The sequence below is a fragment of the Sinocyclocheilus grahami genome, unplaced genomic scaffold (genome assembly GCF_001515645.1).
Source record: "Sinocyclocheilus grahami isolate Dianchi unplaced genomic scaffold, SAMN03320097.WGS_v1.1 scaffold440.1, whole genome shotgun sequence".
Taxonomy (NCBI): domain Eukaryota; kingdom Metazoa; phylum Chordata; class Actinopteri; order Cypriniformes; family Cyprinidae; genus Sinocyclocheilus; species Sinocyclocheilus grahami.
Genome location: NW_015505619.1, coordinates 1,329,352 through 1,346,328, shown reverse-complemented (window position 1 = coordinate 1,346,328; position 16,977 = coordinate 1,329,352). Strand labels below are relative to the sequence as shown.

The 16,977-nt window shown below is 36.8% G+C and overlaps 1 protein-coding gene across 1 annotated transcript in view; it reads left to right on the top strand.

Annotated features, from left to right (window-relative positions):
• LOC107552040 (runt-related transcription factor 2-like) overlaps positions 1–16,977 on the top strand; it is a 72,451-nt gene that overhangs the window by 42,951 nt on the left and 12,523 nt on the right. The window contains exons 7-8 of the mRNA XM_016233844.1: positions 10,509–10,694; positions 12,503–12,664. Of these exons, the coding sequence (XP_016089330.1) occupies positions 10,509–10,694; positions 12,503–12,664 (348 nt within the window). The remainder of the gene's footprint in view (positions 1–10,508; positions 10,695–12,502; positions 12,665–16,977) is intronic.

Below are 16,977 nucleotides of genomic sequence, written 5' to 3'. Positions count from 1 at the left end.
AGTAGGGTACGTCGAGAATAAAGGACCCTGGGGTAAAAGGCACTTTACAAAGGCACTGATTGTACATATGAAGAATAAAGATAAATCACATTCCCTTACTAAAAATAAATATATTTTCCACCAGAAAATGTTTTTTAAACAAATAAATAAATAAAATACAAAATAACAAAAAAACAAAACAACCAGATAAAATATCTAATATAAATATAAAATTCTAAATTTGCATTCAGTTTTGAGATTTAATCAAAGCACACTTATTTTACCATTTCTTTTTATACAAATAATGTTACTCAATTAATACTAAATAAAAATAAATATATTTTCCACCAGAAAATGTTAGTTTTTATATATTAAAAGAAATATTTATCTCACTAAAAACACTTTTTAAATAAATAAATTACTAAACAAAAATGATAAATAACAAAAAACGCCACATTAATGTTGCAATCACTCTGCTAAAAAGTCTCAATTTGCATGCAGTTTTGAGGTTTAAACAAAACAAACTTATTTGACCATTTCTTTTTAAATAAGGTTACTCAATCAATCAATACAAAAAAAAAAATTTCCACCAAAAAAAATGTATCAAATAAAAGATAAATCAAATTTTTTCTTACTAAAAATACATATTTTCCACCAAAAGTTATTTTTTATAAATACATTACTAAATACTAGAATAAAAATAAATATATTTTCCACCAGAAAATGTTAGTTTTTATATATTAAAAGAAATATTTATCTCACTAAAAACACTTTTTAAATAAATAAATTACTAAACAAAAATGATAAATAACAAAAAACGCCACATTAATGTTGCAATCACTCTGCTAAAAAGTCTCAATTTGCATGCAGTTTTGAGGTTTAAACAAAACAAACTTATTTGACCATTTCTTTTTAAATAAGGTTACTCAATCAATCAATACAAAAAAATGTTTTCCACCAAAAAAAAATGTATCAAATAAAAGATAAATCACATTTTTTCTTACTAAAAATACATATTTTCCACCAAAAGTTATTTTTTATAAATACATTACTAAATACTAAATAACAAAAAACACCACATTAATATTGCAATCACCTGCAGGTGCAATCCAATTTTAAAATGTGCATGCAATTTTGGGGTTTAATCAAAGCAAGTTTTGCAATTTCTTTTGACACAAATGTTATTCAATACTAAAATGAATTTCCACCAGATAAAATTAGTTTTTATACATAAAAATAATAATGAATCACATTTTACTTATTAAAAATACATATATTTTTCACCTGAATTTTGTATTATTAAAAAAAATAATAACATAGTCCCATTTCCTTATTAGTCCTGTTGTCCTATACGCAAAAGAAGCTTTAATGCTTTCACAGGCTAAAGGAATGAATACATCTTTCTCCTGCAGCCTCAGTGTTGTGCCACCACACGTTTCAGTGTATTGTTTGCATAACAGCTTCTGACAATCAATATGTTGCACATCAAATCTTCTATTGAAACCTGATTGTTTACGTTGCGGTTTGCGCGGAGCCGCTCTAATTGCTCAGTGCTGAAATGAGCATTAGCTGCGAACCTGTGATGTTTCTCTCTCTTTGAACGTGGCTCTGCGTGTCCGGACAGGTAGAAGCACACAAAACACATACAGCAGCAGGCCTCCAGACAAAAGCCAAGGCAGGCCATTGAAAATAAAGCTAACGCAGGATGGCTCGCTCGTACTTTCCCCGTGTGAGAAAAAGTACATGACTGTTGCTGTTGGCGGAGAAACTTGATGGCTTCTATCAACAACAGCGAGTTACACATAGCAATACACCGATGTATTGGCCAGGTGGAGTGGTTGATATTTAGCCGTTATGGAAATACTGCATGCTTAGGGAATTTCTAGGGAATTTGTATTGATATTAATGGCTGGCCTTTTTAAAAATCGCTTGCAAATCTCTCATTAAGCTACATTATCACCATATACTGGATTATTTCAGTTAGCACAGGTTTTGTATTAGTTTTGGTACTGATTGGTCATAGACCTCACTGATCTGAGCTTATGCATCTCAGTTTTTAAGGTGAAAAAAGCATTATTTGTGGCTGTGTTTGCTCAAAAACATGAGTTGCACAAGCTACAACTGTGCTAATCGAAAGAAAACAAGTTGATAAAAAAAATTACGAATCTGATATTTGGTTATAATATGGCATAACTAGAAATTTATAAGCAACTTTTTCTAAGCTGGCCATTTTTGGACCACAAGTGGAACACGGGGCGAAAAAAAATCCCCCAAAAGTACAAAACGCATCAAAACATATTTTGGTGAGTTGTTATATCCTGTGTCAGCAAAGTCAGTACGTTTTAGTCCAATGTGAAAACAGTAACTAGCATTTTCGGGAAAAAGAAAATCCTCTCCGGGTCAAGATGACCCAGAATACAACATGAGAAAACTCAGTGAGCTGCATTGCTGTCTACTACTAGTCAGCTGCCTTTTAAGTGAACCAGAACTTCAGTGTAACACACTTTTGTTAATAGTTATTGTTAATCCTTTTTCATTGATCAAATTTGTCTCTAGATGATAAATATCACTAAATTGCCCCATTCATAGTCATTAAAGGAACAGTGCACCCCAAAAATGAAAAGACAATTCTGTCATCATTTACATACCTTTTATGCAGTGGACCTGTATGAACACAAAAGAAGATGCTATAAATATATCTCACATTTTATATTTTATACGACTTTTTTAATATTTTTGAAACAAGTCTCTTTTGCTCACCAAGGCTTCATTTATTTGATCAAAAATCCAGTAGAAACAGCAAAATTATGAAATATTATTACAATTTAAAATAGCTGTTTTCTGATTGAATATATTGTAAAGTCTAATTTATTCCTGTGATCAAAGCTGGATTTTCAGCATCATTACTCCAGTTTTAACTTCAGAAATCCTTCTAATATGCTGATTTGCTGCTCAAGAATCATTTCTGGTTGTTATCAATGTTGTGCTGCTTAATATTTTTGTGGAAACCGTGATACATTTCATTTTTCAGGATTCTTTGATGAATAGAGAACAGCGTTCATTTGAAATAGAAATATTTTGTGACATTATAAATGCCTTTACGGTCATTTATGATCACTTTGATGCATCCTTTATGAGTAATGAACCATTTATTTATTAAGAAAAAACACATACTGACCCTAAACATTTCAACAGTATAAACGCAAACACACATACACTGACTGTTGTGCATTAACCCCAATTGTGTCATTACTACAAAACAGAAGCAATCCGACCTCCTCTAAGATATGTGTTTTTAGGAACCATTGCAAGACTAGATAGATCCATAGATCATTTTCGGTTTTCAGGGTTCTGGAGACACATACAGCTCCGCTGCGCCTGCTGCATTTACGACGCACATGGGGCAAATAGAGGATTTTTTGTCAGTTTGCCGCCAATTACCCTACGGCACCGAGTTGGGCTGGCCCCAGATCACCCCTCAAACAAATCCGAGTTGGCCCTGAAATAAAAGTTTGCTTGTTGGAGTCATACGCTCGCATGGTGTCTGATTGTTGCAGTCGGCCCATCGGTTTATAAAGCTCTAGTAGCATGTGTGCCCCTTCTTGGCGTAGTTGACTTCCTGAAGCTCTGAACACACGGACCACACAGGAGACTGGCAAACCTCCAGCGCTGCTTGGCTGCCGTCAGCTTTCTCCATTTCTCTCCCCCTCTCCGTCTACTTCTGATCCTCAGACTGAGCGGGCGTTCGGCCCCATCCTGTCCTCAAAAAGCTTTCTTCCCCCCTTTGCTAATTTCGCAGGAGCTGCCATGTGAAATAATCCATTGTTTGACTCTTCAGAGGAGTCGGCCCTCCGCGGCACGACAATTAAAGAAATGAAATCTAGACGGATGTATGTTTCCCTTTCTTCTTCCATGCATTTGATTCCCTGTGTCGCTGCGGCATGATTGATGCGCTCTGACGGCTCTGACTGATATTTGATGTTGAAAGCGTGCTGGTGTTTAACGAGCACAGGGTGTTATTGCAGGTCACGCCACTATCATATGGCAATTTAACATGCAGGCGGAGGTTTCGCCGGCAATACGGCCACACTGTGTTTACACGCTCATATTATTTACCATCATTAGGCATTTTTGCGTGAAAACACAGGGAAAAGTTTCCTTTGGAAGATATAAACAAACCTTTTTCTCCGCAAAAAAATCCCATTGATTTACACTATAAAGTTTGACATCTGTAATATACATTATTCGGCAACGATGCATTAAATTGCTGTTCCTTTGAACTTTCTATTCATCAAAGAATCCTGAAAAATAAAATGCATCACAGTTTCCACAACAATATGAAGCACACAACTGTCTTCAATGCTGATAATCATCAGAAATGTTTCTTGAGCAGCAAATCAGCATATTAGAATGATTTCTGAAGGATCATGTGGATCATCAAATTACAGTTTACAATATATTCAAATACACATCAGTGATTTTAAATTGTAAAACAATTTTACAATTTTACAGTTTTTACTGTATTTTTGATCAAATAAATGCAGCCTTGGTGAGCAGAAGAGATTTCAACATTATAAGAACCGAATAACAACCCATTCAGAACACCTTAGCAACCGCATAACAACACCCTGGCAACCATCCATAACATTCCAACATTGTGCCAGGAAGTTTTGTAGAGACTACTTTCTTTCATCCCACCCCCCAACCAAAGTTTTGTTCCTCAGCTTTAAAACTAATAATCCCAATTTTTTTGCCGTAACAGGATCTTTTTATTTTATTGCATGTCCATTTGAGTATTTCAGCTCTAGCACTGAGAGATGTTTTTGGCACTGATGTAAACGTAAGAGCACTCTGCATGTCTCATAGGATGAGCATTAGGGATTTTCCTTTCGTTCATGCTGAATCATTCGCATCCCCCTTTTTTCATTCTGGAAATTTAGTCAAATCCAAGAGTCATTTGCTTCTGTCCTCTCCAGCAGTGCTCAGAACATGTTCATAAGACACACATGACAGTGTTAAAGCATCTGCTGAATGCCATAATTGTACATAAATAGTAGGGTTACCAAACATTTCTGTACATGTTTCCCGTCCAGAGTTTCAGAATTGCCAAAGTCTGCTATCAAAAGTCAGAAATCGCATTATGAACACTTAAAAAAATTATCTCTCCTATAAAAGCTCCATACTCTCCAGCAGTGCTCAAAACATGTTCTGAAATCTCATTTCTCATCAAATTTAAAAAATGATCTCTCTTAAAAAAAAGCTCTTTACTTTTATTGTTTGACAACTGTTTTCTCTATTTGTCTGCTTTCCCAAGGAAACATCTGCTGATACTTTAATGATCTCCTTTATGTCTCCTGAGCAAGTAAAGAGCAATACATTAAAGAGTTTATAGACTCACAAAGACCTTGACATTACGCATTGATGTTTTGACGTCAGCGGTTTGCATTATGTAATCCGCATTGATATCTATAGCTGCAGCAATGTTACTTTATATATGGAAACTTGTTTCTGGCACAGAATTTGAAAAAAAAGCAACAAAAAAAAAAGAAGCTAATTGCAGATTTTTATCTCACAGTTCTGACTTTTTTTTCTGAGTTTATATCACATAATTTTGATTTTGTTTTTCACATTTTTTTTTGCAATTCTGAATTTGTATCTTGCAATTCTGGCTTTTTTTTCAGAATTGTGAAAAAAAAGTCAGATTGTGAGATGAAAAGTTGTTGTTTTTTTATCCGATGGCAGAAACAAGCTTTCATATTTATTTAATTCAATCAGTTAAATTTGGTGAAAATTAGGGATGCATGATATTATCGGACCGATATCTGTATCGGCCGATAATGGCTTTAAATGTACATATCGGCCCGATATAAAAAATTATGCCGATATGTCTTGCCTATAAGAGGAATACGTTAACTCACATGTGCTCAGAGTGTACTAGCGATTAGATCACGTCAGCAGTGTGACTCATTTTTGAAGCAAAGTTTTGCCTGAATGATGATTGGATTCACTGCTTTGGATCGCTGCATTTAAACTGAGAATGCACTTATAAAATGAGGCGTTCGGTGTATGATAGAGTAAACAGTAATAGCACGTGCAACGGCAGCAGCCTCCCCCCGGGTCCTAATGCCTGTTCGGTAAGGAGTATTAATTCCATAGGGGGCGCTGTTGGCCTACTTTTAATAAAATTAAAGTAAAATACACAAATAACATTTAGACTCTTTCTGATTAAATGAAGCAGTAATTGATGTCAGAAGCTATAGCTTACATAAATAAATAAATAAATCACAAACATGACACTTGTAAATTAAATTATTTTATATAGCCTATACTGATTTATTCATTAATGTGTAATATATGTCATATCTTTTAAACAAATTATGAGCTCTAAAATATTTTCAGAATTTTTACACCTCTTTTGCTTTAGACCATCTACAAATGTTTAATCTTAAAATAAAATGTTAAGGTTACTACTGTATCTTTCTGAAAAAAATGCAGTGATTGATATATAGTTTATTTATAGTTATTTTCAAAGCTTCAATGTACTGTCATTATAAATTAACTTCATTATTGTTTATTTAATTCTAACAAATAAGTTCTTGTTAAAAACTAACCAAAATGTAAAATAATTTGCTTATAATTTCCACACAGGAGAGACTTGGTGTTGTTTCCAAACAAAAGGAAATATATCGGTATCGGCATTGGCATCGGCTATCGGCCAAACGAGTTGAAAAATATCGGCATATCGGATATCGGCAAAAATTCAATATTGTGCATCCCTAGTGAAAATGTCGGCAGATTCTGTCTCACGTCACTTCCAACGCGGCAGATCATTTGTGAGCAGCTCACCTTCATCCACACACACACAGGGGCCGTATTCATCTTAAATGAAATTAAACCGGTTCCCTTTTTTGTGTGCTTCTTTAATAGCATACAGCGAGAGGGAACACTATTAGGGAATTACTCACGCTCTCAACGCAAAGTGCTCGACATTCAACTGTGAATGAGGAGCAGTGTTTGCTCAAGCGAACTCCAGAGCACAATCAGGTTTTGCGAGACTGGAGGTAGCTCTGGCTCGAACCGACTGGAGAGCGGCCAAGCTTTTGCAGGAGTTTCTCTTTTCTTCTGTGTGATATTTACTTTACAGCCATTCAGAGCAACCGACCAGGGCGAGACAGACAAGCATGGAAAAAAAGACTAAGTCCCTCTTTAACAGGTATTCTTCTCGAGTATTGACACAACAGTGCGGTTCCAATGAAATCGGGTTCTTTAGTGGAGATGTTGAGCTATGTATGGACTGGAAAGGGTGGTTCACGTGATGGGGAAGGGGGTGGACGTGGGGGCATGGCGTGACTCGTACTCTTTATTGCTGGATAGAGGACTGAGTCTGTCCTCTTTTATGGGAAATGAATGAATAAACATTGGCGGGTCATGCTTTTGTCGTGACTCACAGACATAGTTTCAAGCATGATAGGAATAATAGGGAAATAAAGCAGTTGTGTAATTTGACTGTGAATTCTTTTGGATCCACGCCACGGTGTAAAACACCGGCATGTACGGGCAGGTAGAAAGTCGATTTACTTCCCCTCCTTTTGTGCGCCAGTTGCTATTGTGAAAACTGAGATCTCTGCGATCAGAGACCCAGAGATCGCTGATGCATCTGACCCACATACTGATCTGCCCATTTGTTTTGCTGTGCTGTTGGGTAAATAACGAGGTTTAATTGTTTGGTTGGCCATTAAGGGACAGTTCACCCAAATATGAAACTTCGGTCATCATGTTGTTTGAAACATGTTTTCTGTGGATGTACCGTAATATTTATGATAATGGGATCATAAAAGTATTTTATACAACCTGTGTGCTATATTTCATTTCTCCTGAAGACATACAATAGCTGTTTGGGTGGAACAGACTGTAATTTTAATCTTGCCTTCAGCTGTCAAATCTCATTGCACTTCAATGAGTAATGACTATTTTAATTAATTGTGGTCTGTTTCTCTCACAAAACTATCAGGTTTCAACCAAGGTGAGGGTGTGTAGATGCCTAAATGTTCATTATTTGCTGAACTGTCCCTTTAAGAGTGTAGTTCACCCAAAAAAATGACACTTCTATCATCTTTTTTTCATTCTAATGTCATTGTAGAATATTTTGGGGAATCTACAAACTGATCTTTTCCATACAGTGGAGCTGACCGAAAGTTACGAAAACACCATGAAAGTGCCATGAAAACAGTCGATATGACTTGTTATGGAGCCATACGATTGCTTTGTGTTCAAATTTCAGCTGTTATTTGAGCTCTGAAACCTCACTGACATCTCTTCATCACACAAAGCTGTCATATGACTCCAAAAGAAGAATAAGTATATAATATATATTTTTACATTTTACCTTATTTGTATATTTGTATAGTTGTATTTTGTATTTTGTATTTTGTATAGTTGTATTTTGTATTTAATCTGTATTTATGTTATCTGTATGCACCAAGGGTCTGAGAGTAACGCAATTTCAATTCTCTGTGTGTATGTGCTGTACATGTGGAAGAATTGACAATAAAGCAGACTTGACTTGACTTGAAGTATAGAAAAAAGATAGTATTTTTTGGAGCTTGGCACCGTTCATCGTATCACTTTGATTGAATTAAAAAAGAGCAGCATGAACGTTTTTTGTATTACCCAGAAAAAGAACAAATCAAACTGGTGTGAAACAACAAGGAGAGCAAATTCACCCATAAATGACACTTCTGTCATAAGTTATTCACACTAATGTCATCTTAGGATATTTTGGGAAATCCACAAACTGATCTTTTCTGTACAGTCACAAACAAGCCATAAAAGTACCGTGAAAATGCTCCATATGACTTGTGTGCTTTATTGCAAGTGATCTATGTTATCTGTATGCACCAAGGGTCTGAGAGTAACGCAATTTCAATTCTCTGTGTGTATGTGCTGTACATGTGGAAGAATTGACAATAAAGCAGACTTGACTTGACTTGAAGTATAGAAAAAAGATAGTATTTTTTGGAGCTTGGCACCGTTCATCGTATCACTTTGATTGAATTAAAAAGAGCAGCATGAACGTTTTTTGTATTACCCAGAAAAAGAAAAAATCAAACTGGTGTGAAACAACAAGGAGAGCAAATTCACCCATAAATGACACTTCTGTCATAAGTTATTCACACTAATGTCATCTTAGGATATTTTGGGAAATCCACAAACTGATCTTTTCTGTACAGTCACAAACACGCCATAAAAGTACCATGAAAATGCTCCATATGACTTTTGTGCTTTATTGCAAGTGATCTGAAACCATGTTGTAGATTTGTGCCTGAAATATAAGTTGCTTTTTGATTGTTTTACAGTGTACTTTAGTGCTACTTTCCCATTCACTTTCTTTGTATAGAAAGAGCAGCTAGAACATTTTGCATAACACCTCAAAGAGTGAAATATGCCCAAAAATGACAGTTCTGTCATAACTTATTCACTCTAATGTCATTTAAAGAAATTTTGGGAATCTAGAAACTAATCTTTTCCATACAGTGATAGTAAACTGACCAAAAGTGACAAGAACACCATAAAAGTGCCATGAAAATTGTCCACATGACTTTTGTGCTTTATCTGCAAGCGTTCTGAGACCATGCAATAGATCTGTGTCCAAAATATAAGGTGTTATTAATCTGCTCATTTGCATCTATTCGTCACACAAAACAATCCTATGACGTCATAAAACAGATAATGGATCACTTTTACAGTGCTTTTCATTGTATAGAAAGAGCAGCTTGAACATTTTGCATAACATTTACTGTATTTTTGAGTTCTCCAGAAGAAAGTAAAAAAACAACACAAGGGTGTGTAAATGATGCCAAAATGTTCATTATTTGGCCAACTAGTTGCTTTTTGATTGTTTTACAGTGTACTTTAGTGCTACTTTCCCATTCACTTTCTTTGTATAGAAAGAGCAGCTAGAACATTTTGCATAACACCTCAAAGAGTGAAATATGCCAAAAAATGACAGTTCTGTCATCATTTATTGTCATACGCTAATGTCATAAAAAATTTTTGGGAATCTACAAACTGATGTTTTCCATACAATAAAAGTAAACAGACCAAAACTGACAAAAACACCATTAAAGTGCCATGAAAATAGTCCACGTGACTTTTGTGCTTTATTTGCAAGCGTTCTGTGACCATGCAATAGATCTGTGTCCAAAATGTAAGGTGTTATTAATCTATATGGTTCATTTGCATCTATTCGTCACACAAAACAATCATATGACTTTGTAAAACAGAGAATGGATCACTTTTACAGTTCTTTTTTTCTTTCCCATTCACTTGCATTGTATAGAAAGAGCAGCTTGAACATTTTGCATAATATCTCTTTTTGAGTTTCTCAGAAGAAAGATCAAACATACAGGTTTGCAACAACATGAGGGTGTGTAAATGATGCCAGAATGTTCATTTTTGAGTGAACGATCCCTTTAAAGTTGGTCAGAATCGAGCAGTAGGTGTATTAACTGCAATTTCTGTCTAATATTGTTCGGTAGGACACAGACAGAAACTGGAAGACCCCCCTAAACCGCCGCTGTTCTCCGAGCGCCTGAGCGAGTTAGAGCGTTTACGCCAGACCAGCATGAGAGTTGCCGTGCAAACCCAGAGTCCCCGGTCGTCTCTCAGCGCCATGCCGAACTCCTTCAATCCGCAGGGGCAAACTCAGATCTCAGGTAAACCGGCCCTTCAACTCAACTATTTCAGCCTGTCTGGTATGACCTTTAATGGAGAATGGCTGTGGTTTATGTACTGTACAAACATCAGTGTTTGGAGAACAGGTAGGTTTATTTAAGAGGCCTGATTTGCTGAAGATAAACCTGCGAAGATAAAAGCCAGTGGGCAAGAATGATGCAAGAAATAGAAATGGTGAATTTGACAACGTCGATCAGATTTAAACAGGAGATACTGATGGACGTGCCAAATCTGACAGTCACAAATCCTTTTGTCTACTTTTGAGGCTTTATCTTTGTTTGGGACTGGCTGCTTACATCACCTTAAAGGGATAGTTCACCCAAAAATGAAAACTCATTGTTTACTCACCCTTATTTCAATCCATACCTGAGTTTCTTTATTTAATGGAACACAAAAGATGTTTTGATGAATGCTTCTCTTCATCTTCAAACCACGTCTGTGAAGGACAGAAAAGCATCAGTCCATTCACTACATTCAAGTCTTCAGAAATCATATGATAGTGAGGAACAGACCCAAATATCGTCAAATCTCATTCAAAATGGTGCAGACCAGGTTCTGGCGAAGCCTGATGAAGATTCCTCCTTTTTTGTTCCACGGAAAAAATAACAGCTTACGGGTTTGGAACGACATGAGAGTGAGTAAATAATGACAGATTTTCATTTCTGGGTGAACTATTGCTTTAATTCCATTACATTTGTCCAAATATTTTCATTAGTTCCTGCTTCACTTTTGGCATATTGGAGCGTGGGCTTTTTTTTTGGTTTTTTTGTCTCATGTGTGCTCAGCTTTAAAGTTTGCATAATGTTTGCCATTCTCTTGGAGCGTCTCCAGCCCCTCTCCTGTCAGAGCGGACGCTGTGTTTACTAGAATACTGTAGAAAGCAAACAGGAAACCGTTCTTGGCTCTGAATGTGATTAAGCTATTTACATACCACAGCCTTTTATACTAGTCTGCTCTGTCTCGGTCTCCATATTGTTATAAAAAGAAAGGTCACCCACTTTGTGTGCACAACGAGTCTTTAAATATGGCTCACCAGGAAGGACTCTTCTGAGGGTGAATCTCAAAAACATAATTTTTTATATACCGGTATATATAAAAATTATGTTGTGCATAAAGACTAGTCTATTTCAGGACCCCTGCAATTTTTTGCGTTGTCACATTATTTTCATGACAATTAAACACAACACACCCTCTCCCTATAATGCATCCTGGCTCACCAGGAAGGACTCTTCTGAGGGTGAATCTCAAAAACATCATTTTTTATATACCGGTATATATAAAAATTATGTTGTGCATAAAGACTAGTCTATTTCAGGACCCCTGCAATTTTTTGCGTTGTCACATTATTTTCATGACAATTAAACACAACACACCCTCTCCCTATAATGCATCCTATTTATTTATTTATTTATTTTAATTTACTTTCATTTCAATTGTATATATATGTCAAAGATATCATAACAGTGCAAAACATCTTATAAAAATAGAATTCAATTCCTTTTAATTTGCAAAACAAAACAAAAAAAGTCTGCAAAACATAACTTTTTTTCTTTCGCTTTTAGAGTTAAACATAACCCAACATGTCCCTGACAGCTTTCACAAGATTGGCTCTTTTTTTGTGGTGGTGTGTGATACCGTTCATTTTTGAGGTCACTGTTGTAAACATCACTGAGCTATAAAAGCACTGCTGTGGTCCCGAGAGAAGAGGCTACAATCACACCCAAACACATCTTTGAGGATTCTGTCGTGCAGATGTTGACTGGAGTCGTCTCATTTATCATGCTCACAGATCCACGGCAGGCGCAGTCCTCTCCGCCCTGGTCCTACGAGCAGCCCTACACTCCTTACCTGAGCCAAATGACATCTCCCTCCATCCACTCCACCACCCCGCTGTCCTCCACCCGTGCCACGGGCCTGCCCACCATCAGCGACGTGCCAAGACGCCTCTCAGGTAAACTAACACCTTATAGAAAGTCCAATCACAGACAAGAGCTCTATTATCTCAAACGCTTCAGCAATGAGACTAAGACAATATCTCAAACTGTGCTCAGATTTGATACTTCAATTCTCAACAAGTTCTCCCAAGATCAAATCCACCTTCATTTTATGCACTACTGGCCAAAAGTTGCATATTGGAGCATGGGCAATTTTAATTTTTTTATCATATGCGCTCCGCTTTAATGTTTGCATAATGTTTGCCATTCTCTTGGAGCGTCTCCAGCCCCTCTCCTGTCAGAGCGGACGCTGTGTTTACTAGAATACTGTAGAAAGCAAACAGGAAACCGTTCTTGGCTCTGAATGTGATTAAGCTATTTACATACCACAGCCTTTTATACTAGTCTGCTCTGTCTCGGTCTCCATATTGTTATAAAAAGAAAGGTCACCCACTTTGTGTGCACAACGAGTCTTTAAATATGGCTCACCAGGAAGGACTCTTCTGAGGGTGAATCTCAAAAACATCATTTTTTATATACCGGTATATATAAAAATTATGTTGTGCATAAAGACTAGTCTATTTCAGGACCCCTGCAATTTTTTGCGTTGTCACATTATTTTCATGACAATTAAACACAACACACCCTCTCCCTATAATGCATCCTATTTATTTATTTATTTATTTTAATTTACTTTCATTTCAATTGTATATATATGTCAAAGATATCATAACAGTGCAAAACATCTTATAAAAATAGAATTCAATTCCTTTTAATTTGCAAAACAAAACAAAAAAAGTCTGCAAAACATAACTTTTTTTCTTTCGCTTTTAGAGTTAAACATAACCCAACATGTCCCTGACAGCTTTCACAAGATTGGCTCTTTTTTTGTGGTGGTGTGTGATACCGTTCATTTTTGAGGTCACTGTTGTAAACATCACTGAGCTATAAAAGCACTGCTGTGGTCCCGAGAGAAGAGGCTACAATCACACCCAAACACATCTTTGAGGATTCTGTCGTGCAGATGTTGACTGGAGTCGTCTCATTTATCATGCTCACAGATCCGCGGCAGGCGCAGTCCTCTCCGCCCTGGTCCTACGAGCAGCCCTACACTCCTTACCTGAGCCAAATGACGTCTCCCTCCATCCACTCCACCACCCCGCTGTCCTCCACCCGCGCCACGGGCCTGCCCACCATCAGCGACGTGCCAAGACGCCTCTCAGGTAAACTAACACCTTATAGAAAGTCCAATCACAGACAAGAGCTCTATTATCTCAAACGCTTCAGCAATGAGACTAAGACAATATCTCAAACTGTGCTCAGATTTGATACTTCAATTCTCAACAAGTTCTCCCAAGATCAAATCCACCTTCATTTTATGCACTACTGGCCAAAAGTTTGGAATAAAAATGATTTGTGTTTGGAGAACAGGTAGGTTTATTTAAGAGGCCTGATTTGCTGAAGATAAACCTGCGAAGATAAAAGCCAGTGGGCAAGAATGATGCAAGAAATAGAAATGGTGAATTTGACAACGTCGATCAGATTTAAACAGGAGATACTGATGGACGTGCCAAATCTGACAGTCACAAATCCTTTTGTCTACTTTTGAGGCTTTATCTTTGTTTGGGACTGGCTGCTTACATCACCTTAAAGGGATAGTTCACCCAAAAATGAAAACTCATTGTTTACTCACCCTTATTTCAATCCATACCTGAGTTTCTTTATTTAATGGAACACAAAAGATGTTTTGATGAATGCTTCTCTTCATCTTCAAACCACGTCTGTGAAGGACAGAAAAGCATCAGTCCATTCACTACATTCAAGTCTTCAGAAATCATATGATAGTGAGGAACAGACCCAAATATCGTCAAATCTCATTCAAAATGGTGCAGACCAGGTTCTGGCGAAGCCTGATGAAGATTCCTCCTTTTTTGTTCCACGGAAAAAATAACAGCTTACGGGTTTGGAACGACATGAGAGTGAGTAAATAATGACAGATTTTCATTTCTGGGTGAACTACTGCTTTAATTCCATTACATTTGTCCAAATATTTTCATTAGTTCCTGCTTCACTTTTGGCATATTGGAGCATGGGCAATTTTAATTTTTTTATCATATGCGCTCCGCTTTAATGTTTGCATAATGTTTGCCATTCTCTTGGAGCGTCTCCAGCCCCTCTCCTGTCAGAGCGGACGCTGTGTTTACTAGAATACTGTAGAAAGCAAACAGGAAACCGTTCTTGGCTCTGAATGTGATTAAGCTATTTACATACCACAGCCTTTTATACTAGTCTGCTCTGTCTCGGTCTCCATATTGTTATAAAAAGAAAGGTCACCCACTTTGTGTGCACAACGAGTCTTTAAATATGGCTCACCAGGAAGGACTCTTCTGAGGGTGAATCTCAAAAACATCATTTTTTATATACCGGTATATATAAAAATTATGTTGTGCATAAAGACTAGTCTATTTCAGGACCCCTGCAATTTTTTGCGTTGTCACATTATTTTCATGACAATTAAACACAACACACCCTCTCCCTATAATGCATCCTATTTATTTATTTATTTATTTTAATTTACTTTCATTTCAATTGTATATATATGTCAAAGATATCATAACAGTGCAAAACATCTTATAAAAATAGAATTCAATTCCTTTTAATTTGCAAAACAAAACAAAAAAAGTCTGCAAAACATAACTTTTTTTCTTTCGCTTTTAGAGTTAAACATAACCCAACATGTCCCTGACAGCTTTCACAAGATTGGCTCTTTTTTTGTGGTGGTGTGTGATACCGTTCATTTTTGAGGTCACTGTTGTAAACATCACTGAGCTATAAAAGCACTGCTGTGGTCCCGAGAGAAGAGGCTACAATCACACCCAAACACATCTTTGAGGATTCTGTCGTGCAGATGTTGACTGGAGTCGTCTCATTTATCATGCTCACAGATCCGCGGCAGGCGCAGTCCTCTCCGCCCTGGTCCTACGAGCAGCCCTACACTCCTTACCTGAGCCAAATGACGTCTCCCTCCATCCACTCCACCACCCCGCTGTCCTCCACCCGCGCCACGGGCCTGCCCACCATCAGCGACGTGCCAAGACGCCTCTCAGGTAAACTAACACCTTATAGAAAGTCCAATCACAGACAAGAGCTCTATTATCTCAAACGCTTCAGCAATGAGACTAAGACAATATCTCAAACTGTGCTCAGATTTGATACTTCAATTCTCAACAAGTTCTCCCAAGATCAAATCCACCTTCATTTTATGCACTACTGGCCAAAAGTTTGGAATAAAAATGATTTTTTAAAGATGTTTTTAAAAGAGGGTTCTTCTTACCAAGGGTGCATTTATTTGATTAAACTCACAATAAATACAGTAAAATTGTGACATATTATTATAATTTAAAATAACTTTTCCATTTTAAAATATTTACAAATGGAATTTATTCCTGTGATCAAAGCTGAATTTTCAGCATCATTACTCCAGTCTTCAGTGTCAAGCTATAAAAACACTGCTGTGGTCCTGAGAGAATCACACCCAAACACATCTTTGAGGATGCTGTTGTGCAGATGTTGACTGGAGTCGTCTCATTTATCATGCTCACAGATCCGCGGCAGGCGCAGGCCTCTCCACCCTGGGCCTACGAGCAACCGTACACTCCTTACCTGAGCCAAATGACATCTCCCTCCATCCACTCCACCACCCCGCTGTCCTCCACCCGCGCCACGGGCCTGCCCACCATCAGCGACGTGCCAAGACGCCTCTCAGGTAAACTAACACCTTATAGAAAGTCCAATCACAGACAAGAGCTCTATTATCTCAAACGCTTCAGCAATGAGACTAAGACAATATCTCAAACTGTGCTCAGATTTGATACTTCAATTCTCAACAAGTTCTCCCAAGATCAAATCCACCTTCATTTTATGCACTACTGGCCAAAAGTTTGGAATAAAAATGATTTTTTAAAATGTTTTTAAAAGAGGGTTCTTCTTACCAAGGGTGCATTTATTTGATTAAACTCACAATAAATACAGTAAAATTGTGACATATTATTATAATTAAAAATAACTTTTCCATTTTAAAATATTTACAAATGGAATTTATTCCTGTGATCAAAGCTGAATTTTCAGCATCATTACTCCAGTCTTCAGTGTCACATGATCTTCAGAAATCATTCTAATATGCTGTTTTGCTGCTCACTTATGATTACAACTCAATTATTAAAAATGGTTCTTATTATTATCAATGCTGAAAACAGCTTATTATATTTTGTTAATGATTATGTGATCAATAACAACATTTATTTGAAATAGAAATCTTTTTTTTTTTTTT